Below are 21,258 nucleotides of genomic sequence, written 5' to 3' on the forward strand. Positions count from 1 at the left end.
ATGTATATAGCCTTTTGGATGTATATTGTCGGGTAAATTTTGAAAGGGACCTATAAATCTCACGCAGCATTTGGAAAATAGTTCAGCACACTATGTCCTGGGGATATATTCATGGTCACAAGAAAGCAACAATACACCACAGCCCTGGAGATAATGAATGAGCTCTCTCACACATGAGAATAAATTATTTTATTCTACTGCTTTAATTTTCCAAAATTAAGTCTGGTGTAAATACACTAATAAACCTGGGGACACTGAAAAAGCCTGGAAACATGTTATTATATCATGTTATTTTTTATATTCGTATTCACTTTCTGACTACTTACTGTGCTCTGGATATAAGTCCCCTTCTCAAAACTTTGGCTGCACTATTGCTACTTCACTGTCAGTGGGGTTATTTTGATCTGTCATCTTTCTCTTTTGGATTTATCTTATGCAGAAAAGTGAAAGGAACAAAAATGGCCTCCCATACGAGTCACAAAAAACTCACTCCCTTGATTGAGCACTTTTATAATAAAATTCTATCAAGGTGATATCACATCCAACATGCTTATCTAGTGGCTGGTCATTTTAATGCTTCAGTTGCACTTAAAGAGATACATCTGCATTATTAGAGATTCTAATTTATATTTTTAAATAGAAGATACAAAATAAAGTCTCACACTCTTTCAGATGCTTTGGATATGCTACTTTGATCAAAGCTGGAGGGATTAGAAGATGGAAAGAGGTTCTTAGAGCACGATCAGCAATCAAAAAGAAAAAATAATACTTATAGACTAATAGGTACTGCTCCATTAGCCTAAGAGAATACTACAAAATACTTTATAATTTAAAAATGAAAACATTTTATTATTAATAAAATACTATGTACTATTTTAATAAAAGGGTAAATGTAATAAAATGAAAGCCTTCACTTTTAAAATTTTGTTTTAAATACAATTATAATTCCTTTTAAAAATATTGCTACTGTTAAGACTACCACATTGGTATGCAACACACTGTCATATAATGATTCATGTTTGAGACTTAGCTCAGTCCTTGAATTTTAGCGCAGCACCTCTTAGAAACCTTGAGGTAGGGAGAGTCTGGCATCCTTCTCTAATAGACACTATGGCCAGCTTAGGGAAGAGATGGTCATGCATCAGGAGGTATCTTATTTCAAGCTCTCCTTCAGTGGAAGGAAGATTGGCTCAATGAACATTAAGACGGGGTATTATAACCATAGAAAAATTAAGAGAGATTTTCTCAGTACTAGAGGTTCCTCTAAACCTCAAGGATGTGCAGCACTTACCATAGATACAATTTTAGGTGTGGTTGTTACACAAGATTGTATTTATGTTAGTTAAGAGACAATAGGATGAGTAAGTACAATATACAAATAAAACTGAAAGAGGAGACTGGGTCTGAAGGAGCCAGTGTTTGTCTGCTACCCAAGACACATACGTTAGGTTAGTATATATCACATTATGTGAATGCCTGACAGTAATAAGAGCTGAATAGGCTTATGTTTTTCTGAGAGTTCTGTTCACTTATGCTAAGCTACATCCCACAATACCCTGCAATTGTATAGCTCAGTATTTGGCATAAGAGAGAGGGAACTCAAAAATCAAGCTACATTTGTTCTATACCTTGGTAAAAGCAGTATCTTCACGGACCAGGACCTGGAATGCTAGTATCCAAAACAAGATAAGGAAAGGTACATAAAAGTTAAGAGATTAGGAGGAACTGATGGGCTGGATTTCATAAACACTCCTAACTGAAATGGGTAACTTTGGAGAACATCTTCTGTATAAGATGAATGTAACAGCCCTGTGTGAGACAGCTTCCCGGAGACTGGTATAGTACTGAACCTTTTTCCTACACTATATTATTAATGGCTTTTAGCAATAAACATGACTGATTGATTATTTGGTCTCTTGAATATATTTCAGAATGAACCAAGTGTAGTCAAGCAATTGACCACACAGTTTATCAACAAGTTGGATATTGATGATCTTAACGGGAATGGATGGAATTCAAGGACAGAGTATTTTTTCCTGTTGATCTATTTTATTTTGAACTGTGTATATTTATATTATATCTGTAGTTAGAGTTTTAGAAAATAGCATTTTAAAAATCTATCTAGCCTTTATACAAGAATTGAAATACTGCTGAGGAGATGGGGCATTATCATTATATTATGATTCCATTTTCTAGGCATAATTAAGAAAAAATGAGAAGTAGAATAAGTCTTTTTTTCTCCCATTGTGCCTGCTGCTCTTTAGCAATGAGTTCAACTGCCAACTTCAGTGCTGTGCAGCTCAGAGACAGTGAATATAATTAAGAAGCACTTGGAGCCACTCCGCACTGAACCTGTCAACTGAAATCAGAGCAAAGGGCAGCAGGCAGAATAGGTGAAGCAAAAAGGTCTGGTTAATTACATTCAACTTTTTTCCAACCAGAGCAGGAAATATGAATTAGAATTTGGTGAGACAGGTGGAAGGAAAGTTACAATTATATTAATTTAAAAAATAGTTGTAATTTCAGCCTGTGATAGGTGACACTAAGATGACAGGGTTAAGAATTTTTTTCATTATTATTGACAAAGGGAACTGAGGTTTAAACCTGAGGTTGGAAACTCTGAGGAAGATGCAGTACTGACATCAACACTCAAAGATATTACAATCTTTCATTCAAAATACAGCAGGTATTATGCAAAGTAACATTCTGACAGTCTGAACGACTACTAACTTCCAACAACACACCTTGCCATGTCTTATTTTTTAAGTACTGGCAGTAATCACAATAATTATGCCAGAAAGTTAGTGATCACACAACATTGCAGACTACATATTTTATAAAGAGTATACAAAGAGTGTTTTGAAAGGGGCAAATGATCTAAGCACAATGTACACTTTCAGCATCACATTTTCAGGTACATCATATCATCATTTTTTGGCTAATACCTTTTTTGAGAAGGAGAGGATGAAGAAGAGAGTATGCTGTCTGCAACTTTCTGAGCACAATGAAAGGCTCCTCAGCTGCTTATCAATTAGAACTGTTTAAAAAAAACAACCTAAAATACATATAATTAGAAGATGCAAAAGTCTCATATAGGATTTGTAGAATAAGGTCAACTTCAACAAACTCTCTTATGAGTATAAAGATGAAATAGTTCCTTACCTGTCTGAAGTTGTGTCACTTGCAACCTGGTGCTTCACTCCTGAACCATTTTTAATTGAGTCTTGTCTTGTGAGCACTTGAGATCTATTTTTGTCCAAAGCTGGTGTGGATATGTCACCTGAGGGTCCTTGGTATTGGGACTGCTCCTGCAGCTTTGCCTTTTTCTCCTGAGGTGCTTCCTCGTTCCGCAATCCTCTAATATGTTCTTGATCAGGCTGCTGCGGTGTATTTAATCCACTGTTGTAGAACCAGGCTCCTGATTTTGTGAGGATTTCTTGTTGTTTTCGGCACAAGTTACATACCCACATTACCTGTGCATAGATTTAAATGAAAAACAAATTAGTTTTGTCAAATAATACAAAGATAAAAAAGTTTTAGTTAAGCATGTGTCAGTTGGGGTGCTAGTTCTGGAGGTACAAACAAGAGTATATTTCGCTTCTTTAAAATAAAGTTACAGACAAGGTATTAATAAGCATAATAAAATATGTCTAGACAAATGTGGAAAGAAAAGTTTCTTTAGTAAAATATAATGCAAGAAAGTACTTTTGCTTCCATTCTTGCTTTTGCATTTACAGTAATTGGAAAAATGGTAGATGGATTTGCAAGATGTAGAAATAGAAGGGAAAAGATTATTATTAAGAGATAAGGGTAACATGACAGAAGCAATACGAGGGGGTAAAAAATATAAGAAAATGGATTAAATTAAAGAAAAATCAGGGTTAGAAACTTTGTATCAGATCTTCAGCTGGTGCAGATAAACATAATTCTACTGACTTCAACTTTGATATGCTGATTTCACCAGCTTAGTATCTGGACCTCTATATTTAATTGCAGGGCTAAATGGGGCATCTGACTTGATTTTTTAAACTGCTGTAAATTAAATTAAACTGCTGTCAATTAAATTAAATTAAATTGATTTAGTAAACACAAAGGTAAAAATTCAATATTTATGGGAATGATTTTTAACAATGAAGTGGGGAGATTATTTAACTCTTGTTTTGTGTTAATAACTGATTATTCAAAAATTTATTGCAACTTCCCAATTATGTAACTATTACATATTTTGTACTTAGTTATTTTTATTATAATAAAATGTGCTCATCTACAGGGTCTTGAGATTGTAATTGATTACATTAGTGCAGGTCATTTCCAGCACTAGGTAATTTGGAACTTGATTATGTAGCTAATCTTACCACAATACAAAGTAAATATATACGACTATATGCCAGAACATGTCCAAAGGGTAAAAACAAAAGTAATACTTTATAAAGTCATTATAATAAAACAATACATCTGTTTCAGTTTGTTTTGAAACAATTAATTTATATAGTACTCATTCACTAATCTAGTCTTTTAATTCCTTCCTCTTTTCACATGTCTTAGCTTGTCTCTTTTTGTATACTTCCTTCTACTATTTTGTGGTCTGTGTGCTGACATTTTTATACATCTTATGTACATATTTTTCAGGAGAACAACACCCAGCCGTAGGTATGGCTAATCATCCCCACTAACCAAGCTTGATCAGCCATTCATTTTTTTTATTTTGCACTACAAAACACTCAACCAGAACTTGCTTAATGCTCCTGACCAGTTTTTCAGTAAATGTAACTAACTAGATGATCAGGCTATGGAGGTATAACACTCAATGTCTTAGTCAAGAAGAGAGTTCCAGTACAGAGAAAGACATCACACTGAAAATGAAGTACCTGTCTCTTAACACAGCAGCTCAAACCACCAAAAAATATCCAGTATGAAGAAGCTACAAACTGTACGGTTCTTTTAATCTCCAATGAGTTACCCAGTTGAAAACTTGGGCCAGGCTGCCTAATCATTTCTGACCAAAAATATTTCTATGGAAGCTTCATTTGGAAGGCGACTTAAAAGAGAGAGGTCCTGCTAAAGCTGGACTGAGTGGCTTCCTCATTTGAAAACCGCCAGGATGATGACTGTTTCTCTTATGTTATGAGGGGGTGTCCTTTTCATTTTTACTGTGGCAATATCCTCATCATTAATAATCAAGCTTTGAGAACTCATTTCAATTCAATTCAGTGAGATTTTATTGACATGACAACCTAAATAAGCTTATCAAAGTGTCAAAAAGAGACAGACCCCCCTCAGGTATCTGTATGAGGTAGCATGATCTCCTCACAATGAACATCAGTGAACCACTTGACTATCTTCTATATATAAATATCCTGAAGACATGAATGCTATGCATCCCACAGATAAGTCAGAGCATAGACCAAAGCTCCAAGTTGAAATTTTAGAAACAAAGGAGGGAGAGCGTTTTGCCTTCTGAAACAGGATTAGGTTTTGTGATGGGTGACCACAAACTTGTAATTAGAGTTGGTCAGGAATTTTTCAAGGATTTAAAAAAAAAATCAGAAAAACCTTCCAATTCATCAAAAGCACAACTTTTTGTGGGAAAATGTTGATGAAACTTTTGTCCAGAAGGTTTCTCAAGTCCAAGATAGAATTTCTAGTCAAAATGAGCTAGAAAGCAAGAGACTCCCTAGAACAGTGGTTGTATAATTATATGATAAAATGAGAAAGCAAGCTATCTTTCAGTAATAGCTTGTTGTGACACTTATATTTGTATGTCTGATTTTGTAAGCAGGTAGGTTTTAGAGAAATCAGACTCCTGAAAAGGGTACAATTGCCTGAAAAGACTGAGAGTCACTGCCCTAGAAGAGCTAAATAGTTACAGAATAAGGAAGAGCAGAGGCTTGAAGCTAGGTCTTACACAACCCAGTTGAGTACACTATTTGGTTATTATGGGATCTTTCTTGTTCTCTCTCTGTTTTTTCATGAAAAACTTAGAAATTCTCCATTTTGTTCCAATGTGAAAGGGGGGGGGGGGAGTGGAGGAGGGGACTGAAAATTTTCCTGGGATGGGAAAACCATTTTCCAACCAGAAATAGATGTAATGTCTGTAGCTGCCTTCTGTACAGGCAGAGTTTCCACTGAATGAAGTGGTAAACTTTTCACATATATGACACTATACTTAAAGACCCAATCCTGCAATCATTACTCAGGCACAGAAGTCAGTGGCAATTTTGAACGAGTAACCCACTGCACTATCAGATCCCTAAAAGTCTTCTTACAGTATTTTTCTGGTATTGTTAGAGATTTTAAATGATTCACTGAAACCAAGCCGCACAAGCTGAACCACTCAGTGTATAACTCCTTAGTCCCCAGCTACATTTTTCCCTTGAAGAGAGGCACTTCAGGATGCCTAGCATTTTCACCTTTGCCACAAAGCAATGTGGTACAGTGATCAGTCCTTCCAACAGAAGATGGTTGGAGGTTTCCCCTACCAGGAGTCATGAACTTGCTCCTGGGTTACCCACAGCGAGCTGTCAGAGAGAAATATACCAATTTCCTTCCCTTATAGCCCTGTGTGATTTAATGAGCTACTTCTGCAGTAATACCAGCCGCTGCTGGGCTGAGTAGCTGAAAAGCTAGCTCAGCACATGGCAGCACAGTTGCCAATGCCACGAGATAACTGAGGAAACAGATATGTTTATGATAGAAGTTGGACCAACATCTGTCCCTTTCTTTAAAGGCACTACCCAATCTTAAAGGGATAGGAATCTGTGGTATCCTGGTTTGTCATTTCATTTCCACTCTAAAGTTTGGAATCTGTTTCTCATAGACTGCCACTGAGACTGGATCAGCTCCTTTGTTTCTGATCACACACCAGAGAAGTAATCATAGAATATCCAACTGACTCTCAGAAAAATCAGATTGGCTCTAGAGATAATTCATTATATTTCTTATAGACTTTCACAGCAAAATGGATCAGATCTGAATGAAATTATACTATAAATGTTAAAAAAACAACCCTACAAAACATGAAAATAAATGAAATTGAAAACAGAAAGCTATATTAAAGTGTTCTATGCTAGAGTGACTTTTAAATATAACATGCGAAAAATATATAGCCCTTTGCTTTTCATATTTTTTCATCATTTTACCTGTTTGCTAATATCAGAAATACCAGCTATAACTCACACTTATTTTCAAATACATTGCATATTTATTCATGAGGAAAACTGCTTCTTACATTTAGCTGTTCAAATTGTTGAGATAAGTAGTTACCGGGTTTTTTTAAAGTAACATTAAAGAACTAACAAAATGCCACTGTCACATATGTAGGCAAATTAATTAATGTATACAAAAATATTCAGGCTCTGCTTTATTAGAGGTCAGAGTTGATTTCTACATCTTATTCCTCAGTCTCTAGTAGCATTCCTGTTATAAAAAATATTTATTTCCAGTAGCACACACAATATGCTAAGGTTATATTTTGTTTTAAAACTGAGAAGGACTGATTCATGCTCTGACAAAATCATAATCTAAAGACAATTTTCAAATTGCATTTGCATTTTAACTCCTCTATCCATTGTTTAACAGCAACCTGGAAAAAATATATATATATAAGAAAACAATGTGTGCCTATACAAACATGGAAGATTCTGTGTGTGAATTATTTTAAAAACTAGTACAGTGTCCACCTTAAATGGAGAAAAATGCAAAATTCTGCTCTCTTAACACCTCTAATAATCTTCACTTTCTGAAGTTACCAAAAAATTTGCATCCTAAAAGGTTGCCAATATCTTTTGAAACACACAAATGTTCATTAATTCACAGTAAAGGCTGAAACACCATCTAGTGCCTATAGTAGGTATTGCTGATGTTCAAAAAAATTAAATGTTCTTTACTAATATGTCACAATAACTACATAAGATATATCAAAGATGACATTTCAGTATTCACTCTGAATTTAGTTTATTTTTCAAAACACATTTTCTTTCTTTTTTTTTAAGTAGTTCTCTGTTTTTAGCCAAGTACTGACCCAAATTGAAGATATGGATTTACCTAAATCTTCACCTTATTTTGACTCTGCACAATCCTAATCTGTACAAGAAACAGAGAAGTTCCTAATGTTTTAGCATGGGCTTTCCTTTACTCTATCATCACTTAATGGACATAATATGATAAGCTTCTGACTACTACCACCACCTCCGAAGACCACTGGTGGCTAGTACCTCTGCATTTGAAGCAAGCTTTTTGAATAAATAAATTATATCCCCTACTTTCACCGCTACTATCTTAATATAGTTGGAAAGATAAGCAGACTCCTCAAAGACAGAAATGTCAGTCTAATCAGCCAGTGTCTGGAGAAGGGCAATGAACGTTTACATAGAGGATAAGAGCGACACATCTGTAGCAGTCTCAGACACAGCTAGACTAAGTAGTATGATCTGTGTACATTCTTACACACCAGTTTACTACTTCACAGTATGTAATTCTTCTTAACAATAGAACAAAACTTATCCACTATTTTAAATCCATTTGTAATTGCAATGTATAAAGTATTGCTTATTTATAAATAATTTTTGCCTGCAGATTTCTTGTAAAGTAAAAATACATCTTAAATTTAATCAAATGGATTGAAATTCCAAGTCATTTTTATTTTACACCTTTACAATAAATTATATGAAAAGTAAGACTGCTATATCTTGCAGAAAAATTACCATTTGCTAAACTTCTGTATAATATTAAAAATACAGGATGTATCACATTAAATTATATGAAAAATATAGGTCTTATAATACTTTCAAAATGCTTATGATTATCAAGAGAGGGGCATAACCAAAACCACAGATCGTGTATTTGATTGCATACTAGTTACAAGTTTGATTGTGATCACAGGTGCCCTATATTCCAAGAAAAATAAGACTAGACCACCTGCTTATATTTAACTAAGAGACGAAAGTTTATTTTAAAAAAGGCCCAACACGTGTTCCATTTGCCACTTGCCTTGTACATTTGTAGCAGAAAATAAGTACCTAAATAAAACTAAACCAAAGTTAACAAAAACTGTTTTGGATCTATTTAACCAGCATCACTTTGTACCTTTTATTTGGTATGATTCTTTGTTATAACTTTGAAACCTGTTATAACATTGTTGCAGTAACTAGGCTATTTAGCTGTAATAATAAAAAGTATGTTAAGAGTGGATTTTAGGCCACAAAACTATGCTGAAATGGCATCGAGGCTCTTGGAGCAAAGTCAGTGCCTATTATTACAATGCTGTCAATTCTCTGGAGATCCCAGGTGCCAGGAGCAGGTTGAAACATTAGTGTGATGTTTATTGCTTATGCACCCTGAAGTTTCCCAGAATGTGATAGTGTTTCTTTAAACATTTTATTTTTTCTTTATATTCCAGACAGATAAAATGCTTTAAACAGTAAATCCTGGCCTGAATCCAGATTGTGGCAGGTCTAGAATGTTAGTTTCAATGAGATGAGCTTATAGTTGGCCCGTCACCAACTTCATTAATCACGTTTACTAACTCAGTCCTTTTTACCATTTATTGATGCTAAAGGAGTCGGTGCATTCTTGGAACAGCGCAATAACTGAAGTCATCCTGTGCAAAATAGGCTTCTTTGAGAAGTTCTTCAATCTCTGTTTTGGTCACTGCTGGAGATTTGTAATATAACCTGCTGAAACAGCTGCTTCAGGACAGTCCTTAGAGGACATAAGAAAAATCTCTTAATAAATTAGGATTATGCATATGGTCAAATCTGTTATGTTGCACAATTTGGCCATATTTGCTTTTTCCTAGTGAAAACTGGGGTCAACTTTACGATCCTTCTCTCTGGCTCCAAACTGTGCTGGGCCTTCCTCATTTTGCAAAATAGCGATAAGGGATTTCAGTGAGCTATTAGTTTAACCTCTGTTTCTCTTGGCAGGAGTCACTTCTGGACATAATCTAACTCAGAAAATGAGAGACTGATCTACCTTTTTTGAGAAGGTTATTTTACTTAGTCATCAGTTTCTTTCTAAGACCCTGAAGCTTCCAAGAGCTTTTCAGCAGCATACCAGCAACTCTGGATAATCTAATATTGGTGGTGCAAGACAGAGGTCAAACTCTTCAGTATTCTTCCTGTTACACACAAGCATATACCTTAAGAAGCCCTTCAAATCAAAAGAATATTCTTTGGGACTAGCCAAAGGTATTTATTCCCATCCTACTTGGTTGCATAAAAGGTTAAAATACAGGCTTTCATCAGATTTCTAAACAAAAATTTTCATATTTTTCTTGCCCTCAAGTTTGGATACTCTAATGGTTGAGGCAACTAATTCCAGAATTCACTGTACATAGCATGCTGAAAAAAATTAAAAGCTTGGATTATTGGGGAAACAAATATTACTTTTTACTGGGCACACTCTGATTAACACCAACCAATGGCTTATGATTGCTAAAGCATCATACTGAACCATATCAAAGGTCACTATCCATGTTTCACAGGGCAGCTGATAAAGAGAACAACCCAACCCAGATCCACCTCGGAGTAGTTAATTTACTTAGGAGGAGAAAACAACCTTCACACCGTCTTCCCCATTATGTGCAGCCAAACATCCTTAGAGGACCTCCTGGTCAGAAAAGCAATGGCAATAATGGCCCATGTAAGGGCCAAACCTTTCTTCAAATCAGTCCATCACTGCACATTATGGAGTTCAACCTTGAGGGCCATCCAATGCAAAGTGTGATTACATCACAGTGATCCTGCAGACTCAAAATATCAGTGTCCTTGTGCTACAACACACCTGGAGAGTGAAGGCCACCAATCAAAGATCAACAGATATGCCCTGATATCTGCAAGCCATCATCCCAAATATGGACTCATGATGTACATAAAACATGACCTTAATATTCCATCCAGGTCATGCCTATCACCTAAACCCCAGCTCAATTGCCATTAAAATCAGCAATCTGACAGTTATAAATGGGTACAAGCCACCACCAATGGAATGGCCATGTCTAGCATTACTAGCACCAAGCCATCCTACCATCCATGTCAGTGATTTCAATATCCACAACAGCCTATGGGGCTATAACAAGAACAACTCTGCTGGAGAACAGCTGACATCCTGAGCTTTCATTGAAGACCAGCACCTCCTCTACAATACCAAAGACTTTGGCACATTCAAGTCGGCCTAATGGAGGTAATGCTACACTTCTGACCTTTGTTTTGTGTCGTGTGACATCAGCAGCCACCCCATGCCATCCAAAAGGTCAGTTCTCAATGACATTACCAACAGCCAACACTACCTATTGTGATTTGTACAGGCCTACAAGTTCCACTCATTCAATCCTTCCTGAAACCGTGCTGGAATCTACAATCTGTTGATTGGTCCTTCTATGTGGTGATAACAGCAAGGGTTCAATAAACCAGATCCCACCATATACAGCTCAATTACCACTGCTTTGTAGGCCTACTAGTATCAGCTGTGAAATCAAACATTGCAAGGGGCTTTAGAAAAGCATTCACTCCTTGCTCAACAGAAGAGAATGAGGTACTCTTCTGACAATATCAAGCCGACAAAAGCCCAAAACCACAATAGTATTGCTTGAGTTTTTGAACTCAGCTAGAAGAAAAAGTTTGTGCAAAACCATGATGGTGCTTGACTTGAAGCTGCAAAGCCTGGAAGTTCCTCAAACTTTTAGGCAGTGCAGCTCCAGCAGCCTACAAACCATATCAGTAAGTGCAGGTACCATCTCTGCTCAGTTAATTACCAATTCCCATGTGCCAATGGATAAAAAAATCGGGCGGCAAGTCCACAACCAACTTTACCACACACTGAATCAGTACCAGTTGTCTTCATCCCTTTATGTCCCCTACATAGTAGATGAATCATGACTGGTATAAAGTAGATAAGGAAATGTTGTTTACTACTTCTCATAACACAAGAACTAGGGGTCACCAAATGAAATGAAGAGGCAGCAGGTTTAAAACAAAAGAAAGTATTTCATCACACAATGCCCAATCAATCTGTGGAACTCCTTCCAGAGGATGTTGTGAAGTCCAAGACCATAACAGGGTTCAAAAAAGAACTACATAAATTCATGGAGGATAGGTCCATCAATGGCTATTAGCCAGGATGGGCAGGAATGGTGTCCCTAGCCTCTGTTTGCCAAAAGCTGGGAATGAGTGACAGGGGATGGATCACTTGATGATTACCTGTTCTGTTCATTCCCTCTGGGGCACCTGGCACTGGCCACAGTCGGAAGACAGGATATTGGGCTAGATGGACCTTTGGTCTGACACAGTATGGCCATTCTTATGTTCTCATGAAGTGGACAAGGTTCTCTCCAACACTAAGTCCAGGAAAGCAGCAGGAATGGATTGAATATATCCAAAATTCCTGAAGAACTTTGGTCTGAAGGCAAGAAGGTGGCTGCCAGACTTCTTCAGCAACATCAACTCTTCATGCATAATACCAAAAGAGTGGAAGGTAGCCAAGATCATAGCCATTTTGAAGCCTGGAAAAGAAGCCACTGACCCAAAAAGCTATCAGACCCATCTCCCTATAAACTGTTGGAATGGCTCTTACTTCAAAGATTACAGCTAATCCTGGAGCAACCGGTTCCTAAAGAGCAGGCGAGATTTAGAACTGGTCACAACTGCTGTGACCAGGTGTTGGCCTTAGCCAAGTACATAGAATCTGGCTACCAGCAACAATTAAAAACAGCAGCAGCATTCATTGATCTTTCTTCTGTATCTGATACGTATGGTTCAAAGATCTTCAACTGAAGTTAGTATTAGCTTTCCCATGCCAATCAACCATCAGATTCAAGATGCTGAGTAAGAGAAAATTCACCATACACCTATGTGCAAATTATGGAGATTGAACATGGCCTCTCAGAGGGATCCGTTTTAGTGGCTGCACTATACCAGCGATATTCTGGTCCCATCATCCTGTAAATTTATCTACGCAAATGACATTGTGCTAGCAATGCAAGCATCGTCTCTGGAGGCCATAGAGAAATTCATGAACAACCACCTCTGGACAGTTCAGATATATTTCAAAAAGTTTGGTGACTGAAACCCAGTGCTTTGAAAACACTTGTCTCTGCCTTCCACTTGAAAAAGTGTGAGGTCAAAGTGCAGCGGAAAGTGAACTTTTGTGGTCTGCTTCTTTCACATGACCGCAGCCCCCAGTATTTTGGAAAAACAACGAGGAGTGCTTGTGGCACCTTAGAGACTAACAAATTTATTTGAGCATAAGCTTTCATGGGCTAGAACCCACTTGGAGTTACCCTTGATCAGACGTTGAGCTATTGCCAACACCTTGACAACACAAAAAGGAAGAAAAAGACAAGAGTTAACATCATCCAGAAGCTTGCTTGAATATCCAGGGAATGTGATACATGCATGCTTCAAACATCAGTACAGCCTTGGTCTTGCAAACAGTGGCATATTGTTTGCCACTTTGGTGCAACAGCTCCCACATCAGTCTTGTTGATATTGAAATCAATACCATGCTCAGTATTACTAGTGGCTCTCTCAAATCAATCCCAATACTATGGCTCCCATTGTACCAGCCAACATCAGACAAGATGTTCTGGGAGTGCAAGATCCTGGCTGCGCCAGACCTGCCAATACACCGAGACTCAATTCACTGCCACGCCCCCATCTCAAATCGAGGAAGCCTTTCTGGATCCATGTGACAGTGCTGCAGGCCAACAGAAAGGACACCAGTACTTGCTGGCTTGAATTATGGCCCTCTTGTGAAATCCTAAACAAAGACCTGATTGAAGAGCCAACAAAAAAAATCCCAGGATTCTGCCTTTCCCATAGGCAATGGACTGCACTCAACCACTTTTGGGCAATGCATGGAAGGTGTGGTTATCTCCTCCCCAAATAGATAATCAGGGAATCATAAAATTGTGACTGTAGTGAGGTACAAACCCTATGTGACATGTCATGGACAACTGCCCCATTCATGCTTACAGCGATGGCACAGGGGCAGGGTGGCACCTAGCTACCCCAAAAGCATTAGAATAGCTTTCAAATATTAAGATTCAATTATAATCCCAGCCTGTTACTTTTCAAATGCCATATGAAAGAAGAATTACCTAGAAGGCTGGGCAGCACTTAATTAACTAAGGAACAATTGGGCATAATAAAGGTTTAGGAGTGCTCAGTCAGGAGGCCTACAGAAGACAGAAAGCTTCTGCGGAGAGGGACTTCTCAGAGGAGCTAGTGAGAGAGCTCACCAAGAAAGGTACGGTCAGTGACTGTGATATGGGTGGTCACGCACAGTGATTAGAACAGGAGCCAGGACTTGTGCTAAGAACAGGAGTCAATAGTAAGGAATAGGAGCCCAGGGTCAGAGCCAGAATCAGAGGCCAGATGCCAAAACTAAGTGTCAGAGCTGAAGTCAGGAATCAGAGCCAAGGGTCAGAACCGGGTTCCTGAAGTGAGGCAATGCAGGGGCAGGACTGAGGCCAAAGCAGAAGCAGGGCTGAAACAAGGATGGGAAGAAGCAAGCACACAAGCTATCACATCCATGGGCCAATACTTTGAACAGCCACTAACCCATTGCTGCTGCTGGGCTTAAGATCCAGTATGCTGACTCTTCCAGTCAATCAGGCGGTATAGTCAACCAGGCAGCCTACTACAGGGCCAGCTGTGCCCATTAGGTTGCCCGGAGACTGGTTCTGCTGCAGGCCCTGCTTCCAGACAGTACCCACACCTTCAAGAGCACCTCCTAGGGGCCTTGGAGCCTCGTATCTTGGGTTACTTCTGATGGAACTCTCACAACATGCCCAGGGCATAGATGTTTTCCACTTGTTCCCAAGACCACTCATCTGGACTGTAGCTTTTCCAGTTGACCAGATACTGGAGCCTTCCCCTACTTGCTAAGAGTTGAACTGTAGGGAACCAAGTAGTCCACCTGTCTGTATAGCAGGTGGCAGTAGCAGGTTGGAGCAGTTTGGGTATGGGTTCTCAATGCAGGGCTTTAAAAGTGAGATTTGAAAGACAGGGTGGATCTTCAAGGACTTGGGCAGCTGTAACTTGAAACTTGAAAGGGTTTACCCATTCTATAATCTTGAAGGGGCCCAGGTATTCGTAGTCTACTGTGGCGGATGCGCAGCTCAATCTAAGGTTCTGGGAAGAGAGCCACATCTTCTCCCTTGGTCAGATTGGGGGCAGCCTGACAATCTTAGTCTGCATGGAGTTTATAGGCTTTTTTGGCAGAATGCAAGAGTTCCTTGAGGTCCCAGTGCACCTGGTATAGGTGGGAGGCTAAATCTGCAGCGGCCAGTACTGGGGAACTCACAGGTAAGTCTGGGTGGAATTAGGGGTGAAAGTCATAGCTTGCAAAGAAAAGGCTACACTGGTTTGTGGTGTGGATTGCGTTGTTGTATTTGAATTCAGCATAGCACAGTAGGGGAAGCCAATTGTCCTGGTGGTAACTCAAAAAGAAGCAAAGATACTGCTCCAAGATTTCATTGACCTTCTCTGTTTTCCCTTAGTCAGCTGCTGACAGGTGGATGAGGTACGGGGCTCAATGCCAAGGAGTCTGAGAAATTCCTGCCAGAATCAGGAGATGAACTAGAGATCCTGGACCAATACAATGGTAACCTGTGGTACCGGAAGACATTTTCCAGGAAAAGCGAAGATGTCTCCCATGCAGTAGGAACAGTATAAAATGGAAAGAAGTGTACCGTCTTTGTTAGGAGATCAATGACAACCAAGATTACCAAGTGTTCCTGGAAGCATGGCAGTTCTATGATGAAGTCTATTGATATTGTAGACCAAGGATGTGGAGGCATGGGCAGAGATTGGAGGAGACATAGGGGTTTTGTTCATGGGTTCTCGGTATGGCTGCAAAGGCTGTAGGACCTTATATACTCCTTGATGTAAGCTCATACGTCTGGCCACCAGAAGCTTCTTGAGACTGGATTCCAAGTCTTGAACTGGCCAAAATGGCCCACAAGTGGCAAATCGTGGCATAATTTCAATACCTGAAGCCTAAACTGTCTCTCCAGAATATAAATACAACTCTTGGAATAAAGGAGGCCATTCTGTAGTAAGAACACAAAGTTGGACTGGATACCATCATCATTCAGGGTCTGGTGGATCTGGCTTCTGAAAGGGAGCAGATAGCAGATGGAGCACATCAGACTGCTATCAATCATGCTGTTGACAAAGGTGAATACATTGAGTACTGTGGCAGAGGGTTCTTCGCCAGGCTAGAAATATTCCGCCTTGTGGGATAGGACATCCATCTTCCTGTTTCTCGCCCCGGGCAATGAAGTCAAATCAAGTAAAGAAAAGGGACCTGTTGTTTAAGGCATCTAGCAGTTCATAGGCACTCCAGGTTCTTGTCATCTGTCAGGACTTGGATTGGGAAATTCAGGCTCCTTTTAGGAGGGGATTCCAATCCTCAAAAACCGCATTGATAGCCAGTATCTCCTTGTCCTCAATATCGTAATATTTTTCTGCTGGAGTTATCTTCCAGGAATAAAAGGCACAGGGATGGAGTAGGTTGCAGGAGCCCACATGTGGAGATAATACTACACCAATGGCAAATTTTGAGGCATTGGCCTCAATTGTTAATGGTTTTATGGGAGCTGAATGAATCAGGATGGATGTTAAGGTGAATGCTCTCTTCAGTTGATTGAAGGCTGACTGAGCCTCCGTGGACCAGGTGAACCAGGCTCCTTTTGCAAGAATATTGTTACAGGTGCTAGTAAGCTAGAGAATCCTTTAATAAATTGCCTGTAGAAACTGGTGAACCCCAGGAATCATTGGACCCCTATGTATGTCAGATATTGCTGCCAGTTTATGTGGCCTGGTCAGATATTGCCACCACCTTTCACCACCTTTTGCACTGTGAGTCCCTTGGGCAAGATGATATATCCCAAGAATTCCACTGTGTTCTTATAGAACTCTCATTTCTCAAAATTCACATAAAGGTGGGTTGGGCAGAGTCTCTCCAAGACACATGGATGATTGTGGAGGTCCTGACTTTTGGAGAAAATTAGGATGTCCTCATTGATTCAGCATGTACCTAAAGTTGTTATTTATGGCATGCTGGAAGTTCGCAGGGACATTGCACAACACAACTGGTATGACAATATATTCTAAATGACTATACCTGGTATGGAAAGTGGTCTCCCAGTTGTCTCCTTCCCAGATCCTCACTACGTTTTAAACTTGGTGGAGGTCCAACTTTGTGAAGACTTTGGCAGAGCAGAGTCTTTCAAACAGCTGGAATGTGCAGAGGCAAATGAACCCCTTCTATAGGTTTTCCCTGAGATAGCTTTGCAGTGCCTGTAGTTCAGGTTATGAGATGGAGTAAGTGAGCCCAAAGGGAATGTCTGCTCCTGGTTCGACGTTGATGGGACAGTCATTGCGGCAATGGTTGGCAGGGTGTTGGCTTTCTTTTTGTTGAACACATTGACGTAGCATTGATATTTAACAGGAATCCCTGGAGACATTGGAATGTCCCCGGGGTTGCTGGATTTACTTTTGGATGTTCCATTCATATCTCTGAATTCTTTAGAAGATCAAATACAGTAGAACCTCAGACTTCTGAACACCTCGGGAATGGAGATTGTTTGTAACACTGAAATGTTCGTAACTCTGAAAATATTATGGCTGTTCTTTCAAAAGTTTATAGCTGAACACTAACATAATACAGCTTTGAAACTTTACTATGCAAAAGAAAAAAAGCTGCTTTTAACTATCTTAATTTAAACAAAACAAGCACAGAAAGTTTCCAGAAAGGAAACTTATGTTGTCAAATCCTTTTTTTTTTAAACTTTCCCTTTATTTTTTAATAGTTTACATTTAACACAGTACTGTACTGTATTTGCTTTTTATTTTAGGTCTCTGATGCTGCCTGATTGTGTACTTCCAGATCCAAATGGGGTGTGTGGTTGACCAGTCAGTTCATCACTCTGAGGTTCTACTGTACATTGCAAATGGTTTCTGGTCCCAGGTCAGCTTTTGGGAAATAGGATTGTCTGCAGAGATCTTGGGTGACGTGCTAGGGGATGCCAAGGACAACTGATGAATGTGGTGCACAAATTAGTCCAAACTGGAGAACTTCTCAGTGTTCTCAAAGGATAGTTACCCCTAGGAGAGCTGCCTGGTGGATGGCCAGTCCTGATGAAAGGAGTGACCCATATATGGACTCTACTAACTCAGGGCAATCCTTGGTGGGGATATTGTGCACTCAGGCAAACTCCAGGTCCATGGAACTGCCTGAAGCGCTTGAGTCCACCAGCAGCTCTATGCTGATGTCAGGCATCACAGGATGCCAGAGCTAGAGAGGGAGTTGGAGATATGTAGGATGTGGATTGGCCATCACCAAGGTACCCGCAGACAAGAGTTGGTGTGGCTTGTCGGGGAGAAAGGAAGAGCACCACTCGGCCCAATCCCTCCCTCCCAGTCAGGGCTCGGGTCTGGCATTTCCTGACAAGGGCACAGATTGGACCTTGGCAGGGAAGCTTTATGCAAAGTGTTCTGGCTCCCTGCAATATATGCATAGACCTAATGCCCAGCATCATTTTTTCTCCACATTACAGAGGTGGAGTTGGACCTGATAGACTTGCATTGGTTTGGGCAATGGAGGGAGAACTGGGTCAGAGCTGGCAGGATCTGGGAAGGCCATCATTTTTCTTGGGGGCATTGGTCAAGCAGTTGATCTTGATGCACAGGTTGATTAAGGCATACAATCCAGATGGGGATTCCACCTCAAGTTGTCCCAAGAGCAAAGACAAAGACCTCCCAAGTAAGCAGGTTAATAATCAATCCCACTTGGGCTTGCATCTCATTCTGGGATGCAATCCAGACAAGTGAGGGGTTGTGCCACCACCTGTCCTGCAACCTTGGGTGTCTCACAATGCTTTACTGCTGTAGCTCCCAACCTGGGCCCCTCATGAACACCCAAACACCATGCAGGTCAGACCCTGAGTAGCTGTTGCCTACCAGCTGTACGTTAGCTACACTCTGGCTTCCAGCAGCCTTGGTTATTGCTTGCAGCTTGACCCCAACACACTCCCAGTCCTGAATTTTCCCCAAAACATGTGTTCTGAGCTGTCCAGCCCTCCCTTAGACAATTTGGATATCAGAGGTCTGTTGCGTGTGTAAGGGGTCAAAGTACAAGTGTTTGCTACTTTAAACTGAATTGTTTGGCAACTCTAATTAAACAGAACACTGGATTAGTTTTGATTAAAGAATAAAATAAGTTTATTTAACTACAAAGATTTTCAGTGAGTACAAGTATAAGGCATTAAAGTCAGAAATGGTTATAAGAGAAATAAATATAAAATGCTTTCTGGTGCTGAAACTTAAACTAGACTTGGATTCAAGATAAAATCTCTTATGCCAGATTCCCAGCAACACTGCTGACCAAATTCTCAAGTCAGGATCTGCCCTCAAAGTACAAAGGGCTGGTTACTTTGTCTGCTTAGTTGAAAGAACAAGAGTGAAAGAGAAAGAAGAAGGATAGAATACCTGGGGTGGTTTGGCCCTCACTGTTTTAGTCCAGTCACCCTTTGAGATGCATTTTCCTGAGAGTTACCCAAGATAAACTTACTTCCAGCTGTGAGGATGGAGACATGGAGTCTCGTGGTGAAAGAGTTCCATGTTGTTGTTTGTTAAAATCCAGGTTCCTGCCCCCTTTGCTGCCAAAGAATGGCCACTTGACCGGTGACTGCCAATCAGCTTTGATGACACCTGGCTAGATCAGCTTGTCTTTTGTCTTTGAGTAAAAGGTTTACCCACTCTCCAGACTTCTCTGATAAATACATTTCAGACATAATTTCTGCTTATGGTCATAACTTTACATTTAATGATTCTACACACATTTCACCATGATATTACTGACCAGCGAGTTATTCGTTTTCAAATGATGCCTCAAAAGGCATGGGTGCAGTTGGTCACAGCTTGGTCAATGGGGTACAACTGTGGATATAGCAGAAATAGGAGCCAACACTGATTTAGGACCCCACAAAATTTGTCATAATCACCATTGTGCTGGTCTGGTAGAAGAAGAGGGGGCTGGCAGGGAGCGGGGGTCGGAGCTGAAGGTGGTGCAGCTTGAGCGTGTAGGACCACATTCTGTGCCTGCAAGGTAGAAACCTGGGCCTGAAAGGTCTGTAGGGTTTCCACTATCAAATTTATCAAATTGTCAAATTGTCTGTCAAATTTCTCCTTTAAAAATTTTATTCTGTCAAGCTCTTCAATGGAGAACCACCAAAGTAAGATCAGGAAAAAAACACAAAAAATATGTTCTGCACTAGTTGGAGACTGGATTCTCATCCAATGCTGTGTGTGTGTGGGTCTGATCTGTACTGCCTGTTAGAAGGTAAACTCTATGTGGTAGAAAACATATTTTCTTCTAAAGTGTGCACAAATTGACAATGTTCAAATAAGAATTTCCCACAACTAGATGTAGTTCTGGTACATTGGTATAAATCCCAGCTAATTGTTCTGTTGGTTTTGAAGTCAATAGAATTATTCTGGATTTACACTATTGTAACTGAGGACAGACTTTCCCCACAGTGAGTATTATACTTAAATTTTTAGTTTTACTTTAAAAATAATTTAGTTTACATTCAATATCAAGTAATTTTATTTATTCTGTTTTAAAACAGAATAAATGTACATGATTTAATATTCTTTATTAAAAAAATTACCTCAACGCTTACTGCAAGATGGATTTTCCTGCTCTTGTACAAAATAAAATATAACCTCTGTTTGATAATATATTCATTCAGTCATACCTTAACACACTCAGGCCAAACTCACCATTGGTGTAATACCACTTACTTCAATTAAGTTATACCAGGGATGAATTTTGCCCATTAAATCAATTAAAGGAACAAAGCCATCTCTTAAAATTGTAATTATTTGTTGTAAAATAGCTGATAAAAATGATTGTTTAATGATTTTGCTATGCCTCTAATCTTTGCTGCAATATTTTCTTTCATGTAGAAATGAAGATGCAATCGGTTTGGCCAAATGTCATAACTGTTTCAGTGCTTACTTGTCCTACATCCATATTGATGCATTTGGCTGTTTATGCTTGCCCCCAAAAACTAAAAAAAAAAAACCCTCCTAAGTAACCACAAGGATTCCAATTGCTCCTGTTAAGCAAAAGATGAAAAAGGTCATTACATGAGAGGTTAATGTCTTAATATGTATTGGAAAGTGTGTGTGTATTGATGTACATAAGAACAAATTATTGGCCTTTCTGGGTCAGACCAATGATCCATCT

At 39.3% G+C, this 21,258-nt stretch overlaps 1 protein-coding gene across 44 annotated transcripts in view; it reads right to left on the reverse strand.

Annotated features, from left to right (window-relative positions):
* The window catches only part of RIMS2 (regulating synaptic membrane exocytosis 2), a 737,322-nt gene that overhangs the window by 522,856 nt on the left and 193,208 nt on the right, over positions 1-21,258 (reverse strand). For all 44 annotated transcript variants that reach the window (XM_075125014.1, XM_075124984.1, XM_075124982.1 and 41 more), the window contains one exon: positions 3,163-3,473. In XM_075125014.1, coding sequence (XP_074981115.1) covers positions 3,163-3,473 — 311 coding nt within the window. The remainder of the gene's footprint in view (positions 1-3,162; positions 3,474-21,258) is intronic.

The sequence above is a fragment of the Caretta caretta genome, chromosome 2 (assembly GCF_965140235.1).
Source record: "Caretta caretta isolate rCarCar2 chromosome 2, rCarCar1.hap1, whole genome shotgun sequence".
Taxonomy (NCBI): domain Eukaryota; kingdom Metazoa; phylum Chordata; order Testudines; family Cheloniidae; genus Caretta; species Caretta caretta.